Consider the following 21067-nt stretch of genomic DNA (forward strand, 5'->3'; position numbering starts at 1 on the left):
TAGGGGCAGATTTTCCCAGACTTTCTGGTTCTCCGTATGCAGGGTGTGTATATATGTATGCGTGTATCTATGTGTGTGTGTGTGCGCGAGCAGAAGTCTGGCTGAACGGAGGTGTCTGCTAGGTTTGTGGAAGTTTATGCAGTTGTTGAGGTATGTGGGGCAAAATTTGTATAAGGCTTTGCGTATGTGCAGGAGGAGTTTGAAGAGTGCTCTTTTGTGAATTGGGAGCCAGTAGAGCTCTTTAAGTTTTGTGGTGGGATGTTGAGAGTGAGCCTGGCTGCTGTGATTTGTATTGTCTGCAGTTTTCTGGACAATTTAGCGTTGTTAGACCTGGAATCCTTGGCATGGTTCTCCCTGATTTTTTGCCTCTATCTCCTGTGTTTTTGATGCTGTGCTGGATTTTGTTTTGCTGGCTTAGATGCTTTGGGCACTTTGCCACTGATGATCAGTGTCAAAGTGCAAGTGCTCCCTATATAAATTGTTATTGTGTGTTCTCCCTGATTGGCATATTTGTTTGCCAGTAGGTACCTAGGAAAGTGCACTACATGTGCCAGGGCTGCCAAGTCAAATGCTACTAGTGGGCCTGCAGCACTGATTGTGCCACCCACATGAGTAGCCCCAAAGAGATGTCTCAGGCCTGCCACCGCAGTGCCTGCGCACAGTTTTGCTAACTGCCATTTTGGCCTGGCCAGTGTACCCACTTGCCAGGCCCTACTCTTCTCTTTTTTTATACATAGGACACCTCTATGGTAGGCCCAAGGTACCCCCCTGGGCAGGGGGCAGTGTATGTAAAAGGTAGGACATGTACTGGTGTGTTTACCATGTCCTGATCGTGAAATACTGCCAATTTTGTTTTTCACTGTTGAAAGGCTATCTTGCCCATAGGACAGAAAGGGAATGCTGTGCAACATTTTACCTACATATCTTCCCATAGGAGTGAGATAGAAAATTGGAGTCTGGTATCCCCAAACTCAGAATTTAATAACACATCTTTTAGTAAGGATGTTTTTTAAATTCTGTGTTTGAAAATAGCACTTTTAGAAAGTGGCTATTTTCTTGTTCAACCTTTCTGTGTGCCTCTGCCTTGTTGTGGATTGACTCTCTGGCTTAGGAGTGACAGGGGCTGGGTTGCTTCAGGAGTCTGGGTGAGTCAGCCTGGGCTGAATAGGCCAATCTGCATTTGGAGTGGTGGGAGGAGTAGTACCTGTCCCTGACTAGGGCTGTGCCTGCCTTCCACAAAAGACTGGATCCACCTCCTGCGGTGCGACTGAGGATCCTGGCCCACATTCACAAAGGAAGAAGTTGTGCACTGGCAGAGTGCACCCAAAACTGGTTTGGACTGGGTCCAGGACCCCTGACACATAGAGAACAAAGACTTTTGGGGTATAAATATGAGAGCTGAAACCCCTGTAATTTAGATCATCCTGGAATCAAGAAGAAACCTTTGCTGAGGAGAAAGGCGGAAGAGACTGAGAAGGACTGCCCTTGCTGTGTGTTCTGGGGCTGACTTGTAGTTGCTATTCTGCCAAAGGAAGGAGGACTTCTTTTGCTGTGTGCTGTGTCCCCTGCTTGAAAAGGAAATCTCCAAGGGCCTGAGAAGAGCTGGCCTCCTGTTGTGGAAACTCAGGAACCCCAAATTTTCCAAAGATTTTTGCATCGCTGTGTGCGTGTGTCTTCACACAGCTGGTGCTTTTAGCAGCACCTCTATTGCCTGGAAGTGTTTGCCCCAACATTGCCTCTACAGTGATGTGTGTCAGCGTACAGCCTGAGACCTTCGTGAAGTCTACCTTGCCTCAGAGTGCTGCGTGCCTTTTACAGGTCGTAGCTCGGGCCGGCGGCGGTGGAGTGCTGTGTGCCTTTCACCGCCGCCGGCCCCAGCCGCAACCTTGTATATATCAACAGGAGTATAACCCTTATACCACGTTGAGATGTTGGTAGGTATGAGAGATAAAGGACAACAGTTCTCAACTGGTATGATTATACAGGACAATTATAAATGCATGTACATGACATAAGCAGGGGGAAGAAAGGGAGACTCAGGCAAAAATTCTTTGAGAAATGTACTGGGCATCAAATGTTTATAATCATAAGGATAAATTAAGGCAGATTACAGTTGTAGCAGCACTGTAAGCAAACATTGCAAGTGAAAAAACAACCCGAATTGGACTTGGTGCTGAATGTGTAAGTGACACACAAAGTGGCGACGCAAGTGACCATGTGGAATCAGCGGAAAATGGCGCAACAAAACATTAGTGACAGAATATATACAGTGAAAAAATATAATGTGGTTCAAGTAATGAATGAATAAGTATTTGCAATCAAGACAATCGTTTAGAAAGAACCACAAAAGAGAAAATGCGCTATTATTTGCGCTGAACGGGCGACGGCGTTTCGATCCTCTGATTCAGGATCATCTTCAGGACCGGGTTGTTCAGTTTAACAGACGGTGCTGTATGGGCATGAGACGAGTTCCGGATGAGTCAGCATAAGGAGGATCACGTCACGGAGAGCAAATCTGGGAGGAAAAGAGGAAAAATTGATTCGATTGGAGAAACGATCCTTCCGTTGATCGAGCGGTATGGTGAACCGGCTGTGTCGGGGGTTGAACATCAGCAGGAAAGGAGGTTGGAATTTCTTCGGGGCTCCAAATCGATTCACACGCCTCACGAGAAGCAGCGCCCCCACACCCTCGCTGCCACCTGGATTCAGTCCTCGCATGCTACCAAGATTTCCCTTCTGGTCAGCACTGCGGAGCCGTGAAGAAATTCCAACCTCCTTTCCCGCCGATGTTCAACCCCCGACACGGCCGAGCTGGGGCGATGTGGGTTGAATACCGCTGACCGTCTAGGCAGAACAGTTGCCACGTCAGTAGCCTTGAGGCGCTATGCCTGGTTGAGGACTTCTAGTTTCTCTGGGGATGTCCAATTTCTCTAGGGATGTCCAATCCACCCTTATGGACATGCCCTTTCATGGCCGTCACCTGTTAGGCGACAAGGCAGACTCAGTGCTTGAGCTCTTCAAGAATTCTAGAGCTCTGGCCTGATCCTTGGGCCTCGTGGCAACCTTTCGCCACACGCAGTCCGCCTTTGGCAGCTACGGAAGGGGTGCTCAACCACGTTCCACTTAGTCTGGCCACAGGGTTGTGCAAGCTACCCAGCCTCTGCGTAGCCGCTGACGTGGGACCCCGTGACGCGGGTCTGGGTGTCAGCGGGCAGGCCAGTTCACCCATAACCCACCTGCAGCAGCCTCCAAACCCTCGTAGTCCGACCTCCCAAGGCCACCAGTTGCCAGTGGGCGGCAGGATCTGCCATCACCTCCCCCACGTCAAAACATCATGTCAGACAAGTGGGTTTTGCAGATAGTCCGAAGGGGCTTCCCCCTCCCCTACAAGACTACCCCGCCTCCTTGCCACCATCCTTCTATCGCATGTTTGAGGATCACTTGGCCCTTCTCTGCTAGGAAGTTGCAGCTCTCTTGGCCAAGGGAGGTATCGAAAGGGTCCCTGTGCCAGAAGTCGGCCGTGGTTGCTACACCCACTACTTTCTGGCACCCAAGAAGGACAACGACCTGCATCCTATCTTAGACCTCAGGGCCCTCAACCGCTTCCTCCAGAAGGAGAAGTTCAAGATGCTCAGGTCCTCTCTGCCTTCGACCCCGGAGACTGAATATGCCTAGTTTTCATGCATGCCGTCAACCCGCATACAATAACAATGCGGTCGTTACAACGACCGCATTGTAACACTAAAACCATTACCCCGCAAGTGGCAACAACGACTTGCGGAGGGGTCGCTGGATGTTGGAATACTATAATTTACTATTCCAACTCCAGACTGTGCGGGCAGTAGGAAAGGTGTTAGATTTACTACTAACACCTCACTCCCATCCTTCCGCAAGTCGTTGTTTCTACTTGCAGGGTAATGGTATGCATTGTTACAAAGCTGTCGTTGTAACGACTGTGTTGTAATTGCATGCGGGGTGACGGCTTCGTTGTGAGGGCTGTTTACCCCAGAGACTGGATGTTCGCTTTGGACTTGCAGGACGCCTACTTCCATATACCCGCCCTGCATGCCCACATGCGTTACGTACGGTTCACGGTAGGCCACGAGCATTTTCAGTTTACCATGCTCCCCTTTGGTCTTACCAGCACCCCTTGCGTGTTCATGAGAGGGATGGCGGTGGTTGCAGCTCATGTGCACAGATGTTGGGTTCCGGTCTTCCCCAATCTCGACGACTGGTCGTTAAAGATGGGCTCGCCCCAAGCAGTCGTCTCCCACCTCCAGACTACGACGGACCTCCTGCACTTTCTGGGGTTCACTATCAATGTGCCGAAGTCACACTTGACTCCCTCTCAGAAGCTTCTTTTCATCTGGGCAGTTCTGGATACAGTGTAGTTTCGGGCTTATCCTCCCGAGCAGCGAGTCCAGGATATTCAGGCTATGATATCGATGTTTCAGCCTCTATCCTGGTTTTCGGTGAGAATGACCCTGAGGCTGCTGGGCCTCATGGTCTCCTGCATCCTGTTTGTGGATCATGCCAGGTGGCATATGCGGGCTCTCTGCAGTGGGACCTGAAGTGCCATTGAGCGCAGCATCGGGGGAATTTTCCGATGTCGTCCAGATCTCGGAGGGCACTGCATGCCAATTACAGTGGTGGCTAACGAGTCAGGATTGGGTCAATGGCAGATCCCTCTCTCTTCCCCAACCAGAGTTCACAGTAGTGATGGATGAGTCACTCCTGGGATGGGGCAGCCACCTGGGAGAGGTGGAGATTAGGGGTCTCTGGTCTCCGGCAGAGTCCGTTCTCCATCTCATCCTTTTGGAGTGCGGGCGATCCGTCTTGCACTAAAGGCATTCCTTCCTTCTGTCAAATGAAGAGTAGTGCGGGTGTTCACAGACAACACCACCGTCACGTGGTACTGCAACAAATAGGGTGGGGTGGGGTCGTGGATCCTATGTCAAGAGGCTCTCCACCTCTGGACGTGGCTGGAACATCAAGGCAAGTCCCTGGTTGTTTAACACCTGGCACGTTCTCCGAATGCCAGGGCAGACAAACTCAGCTGCCGGTGCATGATGGATAGGGAATGGTGTCTTCACTCAGAGGTGGTGCAAGATCTCTTTTAGTAGTGGGGAGAGCCTTGGTTAGATCTGTTTGCCACCGAAGAGAACGTGCAATGTCAGCAGTTCTGCACGTTAGAATTTCCAAGGCGGCACTCGCTCGGCGATGCTTTTCGTCATGAGTGAAATTGTGACCTCCTGAACGCCTTTCCACCTGTACCACTTCTGCCAAGAGTACTAAAGAAGATCAAACTCGACGGGGCCCAAGTAATTCTTATGGCTCTTGAATGGGCACAGAGAGTCTGGTACCATGAGCTCTTGAGCCTGGCCATTGATCCTCCGATCAGACTGCCTCTTTGGGAGGATCTTCTGTCGCAGCAGCAGGGGACTGTCCTCCACCCGAACCTGTCCAGCTTCCACCTCTTTGCTTGGAGATTGAGCAGCGACAGTTAACAGCTTTTGACCTTCCTCCCGAAGTCTGTAATGCCATCTTGGCAGCCAGGCGTCCTTCCACTAAAACTGAATACGCCTGTAGATGGAACAAATTTGTGGCATGGTGCACAGCAAAGGCTGCAGCTCCCCTTTCTGCCCTTTTTCAGAGGTTCTGCTTTTTGTTCTATCTTTGGCCCAGCAGGGCTCAGCTCTGGGCACTCTTAAATGCCTTTCTGCGCCTTTCTGATCAAACTTAAATATAAAAATAGCCTCTCTATTTACAAAAATAAAATACATGAGGCAAAGAAAATATATTTTTCGGAGCAAATTGAGTTGGCAAGTTCATCTTCCAGAGAACTGTTTAAAACTTTAACTAAACTCACGATCCCAGCTGAACCGATCTCCTCAACTAGCCCTGACCTTTGTGAAACATTGGCCACTTTCTTTCAGAACAAGGTAGCAGGGATTTTTTCCTCCTTTTCTGAAGTCTACAAAGAGGTTGGAATGGCAGTTTGGAGTACGAAGGCTGGGTCAGTAGAGACGCAGGATAAACTTAGTGGCTTCAGCCCGCTACAAGCAGAGGAGGTTAGGGGTTTACTGGTGACGGCACGTTCTGGAGCCCCCAGTGACCCATGCCCGGTGGCGGTTCTTCAGAATTGTCCACAGGTTATTGCCGACACACTCACTCCACTGTTTAACTCTATTATAGAGTCAGGTAGCTATTCCAGGAGGTGGAAGACGGCTTCCATTTTACCATTAATTAAAAAACCCACTCTAGATAAGTGTGACCCGAATAGCTATAGGCCTATTTCGCGGCTCCCACTACCAGCGAAATTATTAGAGAAGGCCATAAACAAGCAACTTACCTCCTTCCTTGAAAGGTCGAGGGCCCTTGATCCCACACAGTTTGGGTTTCGTGCTGGTCACAGCACAGAACTTGCCCTGGTTAAGGCGACTGAGGAAATCAGAGTGGCAGTGGATCAAGCGGGTGAGGCGATCCTCATTCTGTTAGATCTGTCGGCGGCCTTTGATACGGTCCATCATGGTGTTATGATGGACCGACTGGCTCTGGCCGGGGTGGAAGGCACTGCCTGGAACCTCCTTAAGTCTTTTATGGCCGACAGATCCCAGAGTGTTGAATTGGGAGCAGAGAGATCTAAACCTTTTGTCCTTCCCTGTGGGGTCCCGCAAGGCTCATCTTTGAGTCCCACTCTCTTTAACGTATATGTGAGTCCCTTGGGAGCTTTGATTAGATCCTATGGACTCCAACTTACCTCATACGCTGATGACACGCAGATTGTGTTATCGGTACAAAGAGAGTCCCAAGCTGATCTGACAGCAAGGTGTCATGACTGTCTTCAAGGTATAGCGAGTTGGATGGCTGCAAATTGCCTTAAACTTAATGCTGGAAAAACCGAGGTAATGATATTCGGAAATAATCCCAACATCTGGTCCCCAGCCATGTGGCCCGAGGTACTGGGGAAGATACCGGTGCCCACACCCAAAGCTAGGAATCTGGGGGTGATTATGGACCAGAAACTGGACTTTGGAAATCAGGTCAGTGGTGTAGTCTCATCCTGCTTTCACATCCTCAGGATTCTGAGGAAAGTTAAAACATTGCTTCCCACGGATGGTTTCCGGCTAGTAGTGTCGGCTCTCATTCTCTCGCGTCTTGACTACTGCAACAGTCTGTACCTTAACTTGCAAAAGAAACACCTGTACAGACTGCAGTTGGTGCAGAACGCGGCAGCGAGACTGTTGACAGGTACTCCTAAACATGTCTCAATCCGAGAAGGAATGAGGAAACTTCATTGGCTACCAATTCACAAACGCTCCCAATTTAAGGCCTTGTGTACAGTCTTCAAGGCATTAAAAGGCACTGGCCCGGAGTTTCTTAAGGCCTGTTTTAAGCAGTATGTGCCGGGGAGGGCACTGCGCTCTTTGGAGGGCAATCTAGTAGTGGTGCCTAGGATAAAAAAGGCCAGCTGGGGAGGAAAGCTGTTTTCATATGGTGCTGCTACTGCATGGAACGGTCTGCCAGCACATATGAGAAAAATGGAGGAACTTCTCTCTTTCAGAAAGGGCTTGAAGACTTGGTTGTTTAGGGATTAGACACTCGCTCTCCAGGGATGATCAGTTTCTCAGCGCCAGGACACCTTTGGGTATAAGCGCGCTTTATAAGCTCCTAATAATAATAATAATAATCCTTCTCTTTTCTAGTCTCCGATTGTAAATAGATTTCTAAAGGGCATTACTTATATCTTTCGTCCTTCTCCTTTCGTAATGCCCCAGTGGGACTTTAATCTTGTTCTTACTTAACTTATGTGTGCTCCCTTCGAGCCACTTCATAATTGTCGTCTTCGTATTCTTATCTTGAAGACCACTTTCCTGATTGCCATCACATCTGCAGGCAGGGTGAGTGAGCTTCAGGCTCTTTCCTCTAAGCCTCCTTTTCTTGCAGTTCATCCGGACAAAGTGGTCCTTCACACTTGGCCCTCTTTTCTGCCCAAAGTGGTTATCTCTTTTCACATAGGTCAGACCATCACATTACCCACCTTCTTCCCGCCTCCGCACCCTTCCAAAGTGGAGGAAAGACGCCACCTTCTGGACTCAAAACGTGCACGGTCCTTCTACCTTGACCGCACTAAAGATTTCCAGGTGGATGATCAACTCTTTGTGGGTTGTGTGGGCGCTAAGAAAGGTCGGGCCGTGCACAAATGGGTGGTCCTATGCATCAAAATCTGTTATTCTTTGGCGAAAAAGGAACCTCAGGCAGGACTGTGCGGCCTTTCTACGAGGGTGACTGCAGCCACTACTGCTTTGGGACGTGGAGTTCCGCTCACTGACATCTGCCAGGCAGCCACATGGGCATTGTTGCACACGTTCATCAAACATTATTGCCTGGATAGCCAAGTCCAGAGAGATGGCTATTTTGGCCGTTCTGTTCTCCAGGACTTTCTGGTTTGAACCTGGTTCACAGACCCACCTCTGGGGTTGGCATTGCTGGGGTATCTATTCTAAGGTAAGGAATCTCTAACTAATAGTCTCTTTCAGATGAACAAGTTAATTACCTTCGGTAACGATGTATCAGTAAGAGACATACATTAGTTATAGATTCCTTACTGCCTCACTCATCCTCCCCGTTCTACGAACTGACTTAGAGATAGGGACTCCCTTCCAGGGCCCTAGCTTTGTGCACCAGTGGTCAGTGTCTTGCATGGCTCTGCTTCTGGCGTGGAAAGTCGTGCAGGGGTGGCGTCTAAGTAGACACCGCGATGTGATCCTGGCGACCACGACGACGGATGCGGAGTCGACCAGCGCCACCTACTGACGCGCAGGGGTACTGCTTCAGAAAAATTCTCTGGATCCAGTCTGACGCCTGGGGGTAATTCTAAGGTAAGGAATCTATAACTAACGTTTGTCTCTTACAGAAACATTGTTACCGAAGAACGTAACTTGTTCTTCCCGTGGTTGCCAGGAGGGGTGTGGGTCTGAGTTCAGCAAGCCACAAAGTGAAGTCCTAGAGTGAGGTTTCTGTGCCGAAGGTTACTACTTCCGTCTTGTTTATGTTGGTCTTGACGCGATTTGTTTTCATCGATCTGGCGACTTCGGTCATGGAGGCTGAGAAATAGGTCCGGCTGTTTAAGGTCTTGTCGAGGAGGGAGAGTATGAGCTGGGTGTCTTCAGCGTAGGGTATGATGATTCCATCTGCGCAGATGATTCTAGCGAGTGGGGTCTTGGAGGGGTTGAACAGGGTGGGGCTGAGCGAGTATCCTTGTGGCACTCTGTAGATGAGCTTGACAGCGTCAGAGGTGTAGGGGTCCAGGCTGTCAGGCTGCTAAAAGGTCCAGGAGATTGAGGACCATGGTGTCCCCTCTGTCCTTGAGCATCTGTCTGTCCACAGCGGGGTTGAGGGCCGCCTCTGTACTGTGATTGGGCTTGAATCTGGATTGAGTGATGTTGAGGAGGTGGTTGTAGTTGAGGTAGGTGGCTTTTATTTTATTTTTTGCTGGGTGGGGCAGCAGGGAGAGAGGCTGGTAATTGACTTGCCTCTTTGGATCTTTCGAGGGTTCATTGAGGATAGGAGTACTGTGGCCTGTTTGTATGTATTCCTGTAGATGGCTGTCATGAGTAGTTCGGGAATGACTGATGGGAGTCCTGTCCTTTACTGAAGATGTGAGGGCTGGGATGTGAAGATTCTCCAAAGTGTATGGACTGCAAGGTAGCTGCTATTTCTAGAGTGATAATGGTGGGCCTTTAAATGCTGGTTGAGATGGGAAAATGGGGCTGCAAGGGTGGAAAATTGAAGTTTTTATGTATGCTGATTGTAGGAGAGTAGGATCTGCTTCTTATGGTAACCCCCACTTTTTGCTGATGTTTCACTGTTTTTCGACTTTAGTCTGGCTGGGGCCCTGCTATTCAGGACCCCAGCCTAGCTGCTTCCTCTCTAAATTGATTCCATGTACCTTAGGTACACCACAGATTGGATTCTGGGGTGCCCTTATAAGTCCCTAGTATATGGTATACTATTTACCCAGGGCATAGGTTCCCCAGAGGTCTACCAGGGGCTGCAGCATGCATTATGCCACCCCTGAGACGCCCTCCAAAATGACACCACAGGTCTGCTACTGCAGCCTGGGTAAGGTGGTGCATGCACCCCTAACTGAGATATAGGTTCACAATATCTCACCCAATCAGTCACCGCTATAGCAGGCCTTATCAATCCTGAAGGCCGGATGCTTGGTTTTATGTGAGAGGGTGCCCATGCATGAGCAGAGCCCCTCTGCAGCCTTCAGAATCTATTCTCTGGGGTTGTCTGTGATGCAGCCTGATCATATACTCTTAAGTGCATTATAACCTCACAGTAAATGCTATCTTTGGGATGGCTGCACGGAAACATGTCGTGTTTGGTGTCAAACACCTTGGAATCATACCCCCACACCAGTAACTGGTGTGAGAGTATGATCCCACCCTTCTAGAGGGAGAGACATGACAGCACCGGTATACCCTGTACCAGCTAACAGAGCCCTGGCATCACAAAATGGATGCTGCCAGCCACAGACACAAGTCTGGCCTCCTGCTGCTGACCGAAACTCCGGCAAGGGAGGCCTGGACAATAGGTTTCCTGTCACAGGGAGGTATTATCACCTTAGGCATTAGTGGATATGGGCTGGGTGGGTGCACTCCAGGAGTGCTTTGATGTCTGCACTGGGGGCACATTTGGTGTCCCTGTGTATAGTCCAGCTCAAACCTGTTACCAGCCCCTGCTCTGGCGCGAAACTGGACAAAGGAAATGGGTGTAGCCTCCCCTCTTTCCTGACCCTCCCCTAGGTGGCTCCCCAGAGTATGTCCAACCCCTATCTTGGGTATAAGAAAGGAACCCCTGGCTACAGGACTTTAGATTATACCTGGACGAAACTCTCATACAGAAATCCCAGAACTTTGACGATCTACACGACTAGATGACTGAAGAATCTCCCTTGAAGTAAAGGAATTACTCCCCAGCAAGGCAGGCACCAAAGACGTATCTGATAGGTTTGCATTCCCGAAGCCCCCGCCGGACTCCAAAGTATTTGTAACACAGGAGGTGTTTCCAGACTTCCCCGAGGCTGATGCGAGTCCCCAGCAAAGCTGAGACCCGTAGCCCTCGTGGGCACCGTGGAACCGGAACCCCTGGACACCGTGCATATTTGCAAGTGCATTAGCTTCTCGACGTCCCTTGAGGCTGTGTATTGGGTTACTTGTAGCCCAGACCCGAGCACCTTTTCCACCGATTGCTGGCCTACACTTCACGAGTGTTCTGTGAGCCGGCTCTTTGTGTTTTCGCTCGAGGTACCGTCACGATCCCTGGTCCGTTGACTGGTGGGTCCCTGTGAAAGCAACTTTAATTTTAATTGGGCTTCCCTGGTTGCTCCAGACGTGCCCTGACTTTCCATCGCTTGGGGAGTCCCCAGGACCTTGCTGGTCCCCACCGAAGCATCTTTACTCTTCCTGCGTGGGTTGCTGTTGCCAAGGCTTGTTGTGTCTAATCCGGGCACCGACACTGCAGCACTCGTCATCCTTCGTGGGACAGCTCGAATCCAGCTCCTGGTCGTCCTCAACGCCTCCTGGTCCTCGTGGCTGAAGAGTCAAGCTTCCCCTCTTCACACCTGAAGCACCCGACATCAGTGGGCATTCATCTATCGTGCCCCTGGTCACTGCCAAGTGACCCAGACTCTGTCCCCTCTGCTTTCAGGTTCTTCACATCTTCGATCCAGGCTTGGATCTCTTCGGACGCTTCTCCTCTTCCCAGCAGCAGCACTTTTCAGCATCCTGCCATTGAAAACGACGACTCGACCCAACACCATTTGACACCTATGCACCCAGCTTCCCTGGGTGAGGTAAAACGAGTACGAGGGTGTTGGCCCTAGAACCATCTATGTCCAAAAGGGTTTGTTCCTAGTCCCTCTAAGTGTCATTAAACTTTAAAATTCCAACCGCGACTTTCCCCATAGAAGCTAACGGAGCTCGCGGCTGTGTTCTCACACTGCACACGTCCACCGTGGGTCCCCTGTGTCACTACCTTGGGTGGTTCCTTGGGGTCCCAGTGATTCTACAGGCTCTAGGCCTTTTGTCTAGTCAAGTCATAGTTGTTATACCACTTTCTTAATATATGGTTTGGTTCGCCCCTAGGGCCTATCGTATATTGAGCTAATTTACTGTGATATTTGAAGTGTAACATTGGCTTTGACCTCTAGCCTCATAAAGAGACTAGTCAGGTGTGTTTAGTAATAAATACATATATTTTATATATATACCTGGTGTGGTTCTCCTTTCATTTGGTCATTCAAGAGATTATAGACTGGTAAAACAAGCTGCTTTACATTCCTTTAATACTTAGCCTGAAGGCTGCTCGCCATAGCTAGTAATAGGATAGCTTTCAAATAAGGTTGTCTTTAACCTATCAACTCTAAGGGGTTGTTTGGACTGGTGCACGGTGCCCACTGTAACTAGTGGACAGCATATACCAGGCCAACTTCTCACACTGATGATCTTGTGCTAAAGAATAAGGACATCTGGCTTCATGGAACATGAGTGGGGGTTATGCTGGCAGAGTTTGCTGCTGGAGAGGTGAAGTCTTTTCACTATGGCGAAGATTTCTGTGCCACTGTTGGTGCTGATTTCGATGCAGTTGGTGAGCACAGAGCATTTGGTAGCTCTGATTTGCTGAGGGCAGTGTCTGAGAGCAAACTTGTCATTGTTGTATTGTCATTATCTCCATCTGTGTTAAAGTTCCTTGCAGTGGCATTTGATGGCCTGTGCTCTTCCGTGTATCAGCTTGCTTGCGGTCTGGTTCTCTGGGCTTTGTTGACTTAGAGAGGAGCCAGGCAGCCTTCGCAGGCAGTTATTCAAGTGCTAAAGTTGGATGTGGATTTGTGAAGTTTGTTTTTGTGTTGAGATCAGTAGTGTAGGAGTTCTGTAGACCAGGTTGCTTCTGAGATCTTGTTCAAGTCCTGTCAGGATGATTTGGCAATGATTTTTATATGGTGGTGTGGGATGGGTATGCTGAAGTTTACTAGAGCGTGGTGTGACCTGCTAATCGGTGTCTCCTGCAATATCACTTAAGCCCAAATTTAGGTGGGATGCCTAGTGAGGCAGCTTGTGTTGAGGAGGATGGGGGTACAGTGTAGTGCATGTAGAGTCTGTTGGGTGTAAGTTGTGAGTTGGGTGGGTGAGGGTGCATGTAAGATGGTGGGTGGCGCATGAGAATTCCCTTTAAGTGTTGGTTGGTGAGGCACGGCAACATCCCTGGGAGATGCAACCGGGGTTCAGGGCGTTATGGGTTGTGGTGGGATAGCAACATAGGAGGGTTGGTGTGAGGAGGAACAGGGGTCTTGGTGCTGTGCAGAGATCAAATTGGCTGTGTGGATCCGCTGTGCATCCAAGCTGCTGCTGCCATTAAGTGAAGATCTGTTTTGTGAGAAGCCAGTGATGTCACTTCCTGTGCAGATGGATGATGAATATAACACTGACCTATTGATCAACCCTGATAAAGTCCCAAAGGGAGGAAACGCGTTGGCTTGGATGAATGGATTGCTTCTTTCAAGTTTACATGTTTTGAAGACTGCTTCTGTCAAGTTTGAATTTGTTGAATAAAAGTGGATTCAAAGCAACTCGCAAGAATCCTGAATGACAGCATCATGACTTTTTGATCTATTACTGGAGAATTATATAATTATCTGTGAACTTTAGAACAGATTATCTTTTACAAATGTAATGCTCCTTTGCATTTGTTGTTTTAAGCTTGTGTTGAGGTGGATTCTTGGCAGTGGGCCCCAAAAGTTGAGCGTTGGAGGAAATTGAATTTGAATTAATCACACACCAGTGTGCCTTTTTGAGCCCACGTTGCCAGTGTTCTGTTTTTAATACATTTTATAGTGTAATCAGTGTGCAAATGTTCACTATGATTGGTAAAGTGTTCTGTCACCTTTTTAGATCTGTGTATGAATGTTATAGGAGTATAGCACAAACCTAATCAAAGGCAGCAGAGTGCTGCCAAGGGTTAAAGGCAGCGTGATTTGAGAGGCAACTGGTTTTTAGACTCTAATTCCCTCATGGTGTAGAGTTCTTTAAAGAGGTGCATCTTCATCACTTTTCCTGAATTGGAGAAGGGTTGGGGTGGTCCTGATGGATACTTAGATGTTGTTCTAGTTCCTGAGTGCGGACAGGAAAAGACATGTTGCCTTGTTTTTTCTTGTGCTTATTTTTGACCAGTCTGACAGCGTCCTGGCTGCGAGTGTTTCAATAACACCTAGAGATGATGTGCTTGTCGGCCAGATAAACGGGGGTGGCAGTCGTGACAATTTAATAGATTATGCACCTTGTTTTGGAGACCGCGGGCTGCAAGCAGAGGCAGTTAGGCTTCATCAGGATGTGGGTAATGTGATCATTTTCTGCAGATCCTGGATGAGATTTGCTGAGGCTTAAAGGATACTCTCGAGGGTGGGTGGGTTGGGGGGCATTTTGATGTCTAGGAGGCCATGAACAGGGTGTTTCCACAATCCAGATGCCTTAGTCCGAGGACTTGAATAGGAGTTCTGAAGTAACTTTCGGGGGAGCAACAGTTTCACTTTCTTCAGTAAAGAGACATGGTACCAGCACGTCCGGTTTGTCCTTGTAAAACCACAAATAAATATGTCTCCTAAAGAGGCAGCATTTACACCTTGGGTGTCTAATCTGTGTAACTAGCATCGCATTACTGATAGTGTTTTTGATTTAGTGCACAGTGCAAAAACTGATGAATGCTCATGCTTTAATTAACTAGAACTGGTGATGGTTTCTTGTGGTCCATTGTTCTCAACTCCTTTGTGTCATTCAGAAGCATACCAACAATGGCAAAATCAGTTTCTTGACCATTCTCTAGTAGGACCAGCTAAGTCACATCCACTGCCACTCTGAACTGTAACACAAGCAGCCACCGACCAGTTGTGGGCTTGATGTGCCTCATCATTGAGGTGCATCTTGAGTTCCTTTGACATAATCAGCATGTCGGACTCAGACAGCTCAAAAGTGGCGCTGAATGGTTGTGTTCCACGTCTGTTTTCTGCACCACAGTGGTGACCAACAATATTTGTTATGGGGTTAGTCATTCTTTTTATGGTTTGAAATGTTGAATGAAATGAACAAAAGCATAATCTCTATTTTTTCTTTGCCCCGTCAGAGATTAATCAGTCTTTTCCCTCCCCAGTCATGGTTGCATATGGTGCAGCAGACAGAGCAGCTTAGCCGAATAATGAAATCCCATGCAGAGGACCTAAACTCGGGACCGCTTCACAGGCTTACCATGATGATCAAAGATAAGCAACAAGTGAAGAAAAGTTATGTGTCCATTCATCAGCAAATCGAGGCAGAGATGTACAAGGTACCTTGTTAAACGCTTGAATGCATTTCGAATGTATAAACACATGAAGAGAATTAAAACAAAATGTTGTTAAAATCGATTTAAATTAATGTGACTTAGGCAGTAAAAAAATCTAATGCTATCAAGAGAGATACGTATTTTATTAACATATAATACAAAGTGTTACTTTCGAGAATTTTCAGATCTCTTTCCTTCTGCCAACATAAGGAAACTGCTATCAACACCAGGTGGAAGGACTTCAGTCTGCTTTCTTTAATGCAATAAAATAAAATAAACCGTATCTAGTATTGCTCATGCAAACCCGTTGTTGTAACTAGACGACTTTTTTTTAATGTCCCAATGTATCCTCGAAAGTGCTGTTTTGACATCGAGTGTCCCCTGAAACCTTGTTTGTGCTGTTTTGACACTTTATTTGGCTTGGGACACGATTTTCTGTACTTTAGCATGCTGTTTTACTTTTGTTTTGGGGTGATGCACTTCTTCGCAGCTTACAAGAAACATCTTTCTTTAGGTTCCAATTTAATGTCTTCTTTTTTTTTTTGTCAAAGGTGTTTTTATTTTTAGTAAGGTAAAAAATAAAAAAAACAGAGAATAACACGCGGCAATCCCGCCACAATTCCCACGCAGGGGAGATTCACAAGATGAGGGGGGCCGTTATGACCAGCAATAGTCCCGTTGTCCGGTCCAGCTGAGCCGCAATCTAAAGGAGATGAAGAGGGACCGAGTCCAGGCCGCCAGTACAGAAGCTAGACAGGCATGTGAAGGCCACCCATCCAGCACGAACAACAACATGCAAATTACCGGGGTCGGACCAGCCAATCCCATTACTGCAGGCTCTCCCCTCTCGTCGGTTAGGACTGTCGCAATATCCAACAAAACTAATAATAAAACCGGGAGAACCCCACCCCCCCATCCCCAACATCCACCCACCCCACCCCCCCAACCCTCCAGTGGTGGCAGCACACAACCATAATACAGCTAACTTCCTAAGATAATCACACTTGAAACAGATGAAGGGCTCGGATCGACGGCAGGCACACAGCAGCTGGTAGCCCCCGAGAAAGGATGTGCACCAAAGGCCCCCAGCGGAAAACATAATTTTTGAAGTCTCCCAAAAATATGTCCGCCACGCGCTCCATGCTCAACAACTTCCACAACCGCGCATGCCACAGAGAAATCGCCGGGGCCTCCCTCTTTTTCCAAGCCGCCGCCAAGGTGATTTTAGCCGCCCCTATGCAGAGCCAAAAAATCTTTTTGTCCGCTCGCGTCTGGTGTTCTAAATGCGCGTCTCTAAGGCCCAACAGCACATGCTCCAGGGAATCCATAATCGGATACCCCAGGATTTCCTTAACATGGGACAAGATCTCTTCCCATTAGGGGCGGATAACCGGGCAGTCCCACCAAATGTGGCGGAAGTCCCCCAACAAACCACAGCCCCTCCAACATCTGTCGGAGGAGCTAGGGAAAATGCGATGGAGCTTGGCAGGGGGGAGGTACCAATCCATCATAGTTTTAATATGCGCCTCCCGAAGTTCCATCGAGTGATTATGTCTGGCCAGGTCCCGCCACAGCTGGGACCATTCCTCACCAGGCCCTCCCACTGACCCATATACCGTGGCCTAGGCGAGACAGCTGTGGTCAGGAGGTGGCTATAGATGAAAGAGATAGCCCCACGCATAGTCGAGGTGCGGGAAAGAAAGGCTTCAAAGGGGGTAGGCGGCCGCGTCGCCGCCTCCCGAACCGACGGAGATAGGGCCCAATGTAGCAACTGGCCATGGCGGAACCTCTCCGTCTCAGCAATCCCATTGTCCCGCCCACAGTTCGGGAAAGTCAGCGGGGCAGAGTCGTGGAACAAATGCGTGAGGGCTAGGCAGCCTCCCTCCCGCCAGGCATCAAAGGGACCCTCTCGAAGCGCAGGCGGAAAGGCCGGATTGAAGTGAATGGGAGTGAAGGGCGATGGAAAAGTAGTCCATCGCTCGTCTCCTGAAACCGTATCCCAGACCTTAAGGGTGGTGCCGGTAGGGGTGCTAAGGTAAGCATTCTTGGGCCTGTCCCCCTTAGGCTTCCACACCAGGTCCCAGATCGTGCGACCCGCCACACTCCTATCCATGTGGAGCCAGTGCTTCTCCGAAAGGGGTTGGGTCCACTCCGCCAAGACCCGCAGCTGCGCTGCTTTATAGTTAAGATGCATGTCCGGGAGGCCCACCCCTCCCGCCGTCCGTGGCCGCCGAAGAGTGGTAAAGGAAAAACGAGCCCTGCCCCCTGCCACACGAAGCGAAGCATGAGAGTCCTTACGCGGTGAAACAAGTCCCCGTCGAGAGCAATAGGAAGAGCCTGGAATAGATATAAGAGCTTCGGTAGGAGCGTCATCTTGATCGCATGGATCCTGCCCAGCCATGAGATAAACAACGGCTTCCAGTGCTGCAAATCAGTCTGGATAGTCGCCAATAGCGGAGGGAAATTGGCCGAGTACAGCTTGCCCAATGTGGGGGTCAAGCGGACCCCTAGATACACTAGAGAGGAGTGGGACCACGATAGGGGCGAGAGCGGTCGGAGCCGGTCCACCTCCGCCGATGAGAGCGTGAGATTGAGGATATAAGATCTGCCGTAATTGACCCGAAACCCCGCAACCGCCTCAAAGTGCGCCAGGGCCGTCTGCACATGGGGGAGGGAATGCGCCGGATCCGCAAGGGAGAGGAGGACATCGTCCGCAAACAGAGAAATCTTATGTTGCTCCCCCGTGAAGGGAAGTTCCCGGATGTCCGGGTGTTCCCGGATCGCCATTGCTAGAGGTTCGATACTCAGGGCAAATAGCAAAGGGGAGAGAGGGCAACCCTGCCGCGTACCCCGCGAATGCGAGAAGAAGGGGGATAAGAACCCATTTACCGCGACTCTGGATCGGGGGCCGCTATAGTTGGCTTTAAGCATGGTCACGAACCTGTCCGAGAATCAAAAGGCCCGAAGAGTGCAGAACAGGAACTGCCAGTCCACCCGGTCAAATGCCTTCTCGGCATCCAGCCCAATCAACACCGCCGGGATGTTACACCAGTTGGCCTTCTCAATAAGATGGACCACCCGTCTGGTGTTATCATGGGTTTGCCGCACCTTGATGAAACCCGACAGGTCAGGGTGAATCAAGGCCGGCATCAAGTCCTGTAAGCGCGACGCCAGAATAGAAGAATAGAGTTTAGCGTCTAGATTGAGAAAGGCTATCGGCCTGAATGACGAACAAGCTGATGGATCCTTGCCAGGCTTGGGGATCACCGAGATGACCGCCTCCGCCATGGAGGCTGAGGACACCCCGAGTCGGCCATTTCATTAAACAGGCGAACCAGAAACTCACAGACCTCCACCGCAAAGGTCTGGTAGAAAAGGGCCGTGAACCCGTCCGCGCCAGGTGCCTTGCGGGGCTTCAAAGATTTAATGGCGCCTAACACTTCCTCCCTAGTGATCGGGGCAGAGAGCAGGTCATTCCATTCGGGAGATACGCGAGGGAGCGGAAGAGCGCGCAGATAATCCTCCTGAGCAGCGGGGTCCAGGGCGTCCCCCGAGTACAAGGTCGCATAGAAGTCCCCGAAGAGTCCCGCCTTGGTCGCGTCGTTGTGCTGCAGCAAGCCCGCGGCATCCCTCACGCCCCCTATGTACTCCCTCTCCCGCTTATGGTGTAGTTAACGGGCTAGGTGCCTCCCCACCTTATTTCCCTGGGAGTAAGAGAGATGACGGAGTCTCAGGAGAGTGAACTCAGCCCTGTTGTTATAGTGGGCCCGGAGCTTGCCCCTGAGAGCCGTAAGGGAGCGCAACGTTTGCCTGGACGGCTTGGCCTTATGCGCCTGCTCCAATGTTGAGTGCTCCCTCTCCAGCGCTTCCCGCTCCACCCTCCGCAGCCGATTAAGCGCCGCATTGAGGGCCAAGCAGCTACCCCGGACCGATGCCTTAAAGGCGTCCCAGGTAGTGAAAATCGAGGTGTCCCGCACCGGGTTGAGCTGAAAGAATTCCCGAATCGCCTTACGAAGAGCGTTGCAAGAAGACTCGTCCCGCACCAATGACGCCGGAAAATACCATCTTCGCGGTGCCGTCCCCTCTGGGAGGCCCAGCGCCAGTAAGCTATGATCAGAGACGGAGAGGGGGAAAATCTTGGCTTCCCCCAAGGACCCCCGGAGGGACTGGCTATAAAAAACATGGTCAAGGCGGGAGTAAGAGTTGTGCACGTGAGAAAAGAAGGTGTAGTCACGAGAGAAGGGGTGCAGAGAGCGCCACCCGTCCAATAAGCCGAGCTCCTCAAACCGCTGACTTGTCTCCTCAGAGAAGAGGCCGGCCTCGGCTCTCCAACGGTGAGAACAGTCCAATTCCCTGTCCCAGACCAGATTGAAGTTGCCCATTATAAAGAGGTCGCCCTCCAGAAAGTCTTCCACGGAGCGCAACAATTCCGGGAGGAACCTATTTTGCCCAGCATTGGGAGCATACAGCACCAGAAACGTGCAAGTCCTGCCAAGAAGCACTCCCTTGACAATGAGCCATCTGCCCTCCTAATCGCCACGCACCCCCAGAGGCTGAAACTGAAGGGTCGAACGAAACATCAGGGCCACTCCCCTGTGCTTCGACGTCGCCGAAGACCTATAGATAAGGGGGAATTGCCTATGTTTGAGGCGGGACTCGTCTCTCCGGGTCAGGTGTGTCTCCTGAAGCCCCACCACATCCAGGTGATGATCCAGGATGTATTTCCAGACCTTCTGGAGTTTCTGGGGAGAGTTCAGCCCCTTCACATTCCAAGTACCTAAGGTAACAGGCATCCTATAGCGCTCCCCTCTCTCTTCTCTGCTAGATCGCCCCACTCACACCACAGCACCATCACCCATCGTCCAGCGCGAGCCAAACTCCCTCTCCAAACTAGGACCAGCAGCACACCCCGGCACCATCGCCCCCGAAGCACAGCACAGGGGGACTCCAAGCCATTCCCTAGGTTGACATGTATCTCAGCAGATCCATCAACCAGATGGCGCCTCGCGCCCCACCACAGCGAAAAAGTAAAGGATCCCAGCCAATTCCGCCCCCCACCCCTCTGCCCGGAGCCAGGCCGCCTACAATCATTCATCCCGGGTCCTCCCTCGATCCCCCACACACCAAACAACCCCTGTACAGCTCGCACACGCCATCCCCAGCCGCCACCACTGGACCCTCCCCGCCCCAATCTCAACCGATCCCCCCCCCCAACCCCCCCACCCTCCCCGGGGACCACCCCAACCAGGATCCCACCAAAGAATAAACTGGAACAAGAAAAAAAACCCACAACCCCAAATCCGGGACCACTGTGGTTATCCCCCAAGTCCATGAAGCGGGATCCCCGCCCGCACCCCTCCAATGAACAGGCCCAGGGCGTCTCCTCACAAAGTACATCAATACCCCGTGGTACCTGAAAGGAGGGTGGCCCTCCGGCGGCAAGCAAGCAGAGGCCTCCAGAGAGGCTAGGCAGCCGAAGAAGAGTCCTGAAAGGCAGCCTCCGTCGCAGTCGCCACCGAGGCAACCGCGGCACCTCGTTCCTGTACGCTGGTCTCAGGGTCTGGCCGACCCGGGGCGGGAGGGTGCCCCACTCGCTGCCAGGGGAAGGAGCATTGACGTTGCCTCACCGGCGAGTCCCCAACCCCCAACGGGGGGGGACCCGTCATCTAAACCAAGGAGATCT

At 50.5% G+C, this 21067-nt stretch overlaps 1 protein-coding gene across 2 annotated transcripts in view; it reads left to right on the forward strand.

Annotated features, from left to right (window-relative positions):
* Positions 1-21067, forward strand: part of FER (FER tyrosine kinase) — a 1023934-nt gene that overhangs the window by 123633 nt on the left and 879234 nt on the right. For both annotated transcript variants that reach the window (XM_085632578.1, XM_085632580.1), the window contains exon 3: positions 15214-15387. In XM_085632578.1, the coding sequence (XP_085488704.1) occupies positions 15214-15387 (174 nt within the window). The remainder of the gene's footprint in view (positions 1-15213; positions 15388-21067) is intronic.

Source organism: Triturus cristatus, chromosome 2_1, assembly GCF_964204655.1.
Source record: "Triturus cristatus chromosome 2_1, aTriCri1.1, whole genome shotgun sequence".
Lineage (NCBI taxonomy): Eukaryota > Metazoa > Chordata > Amphibia > Caudata > Salamandridae > Triturus > Triturus cristatus.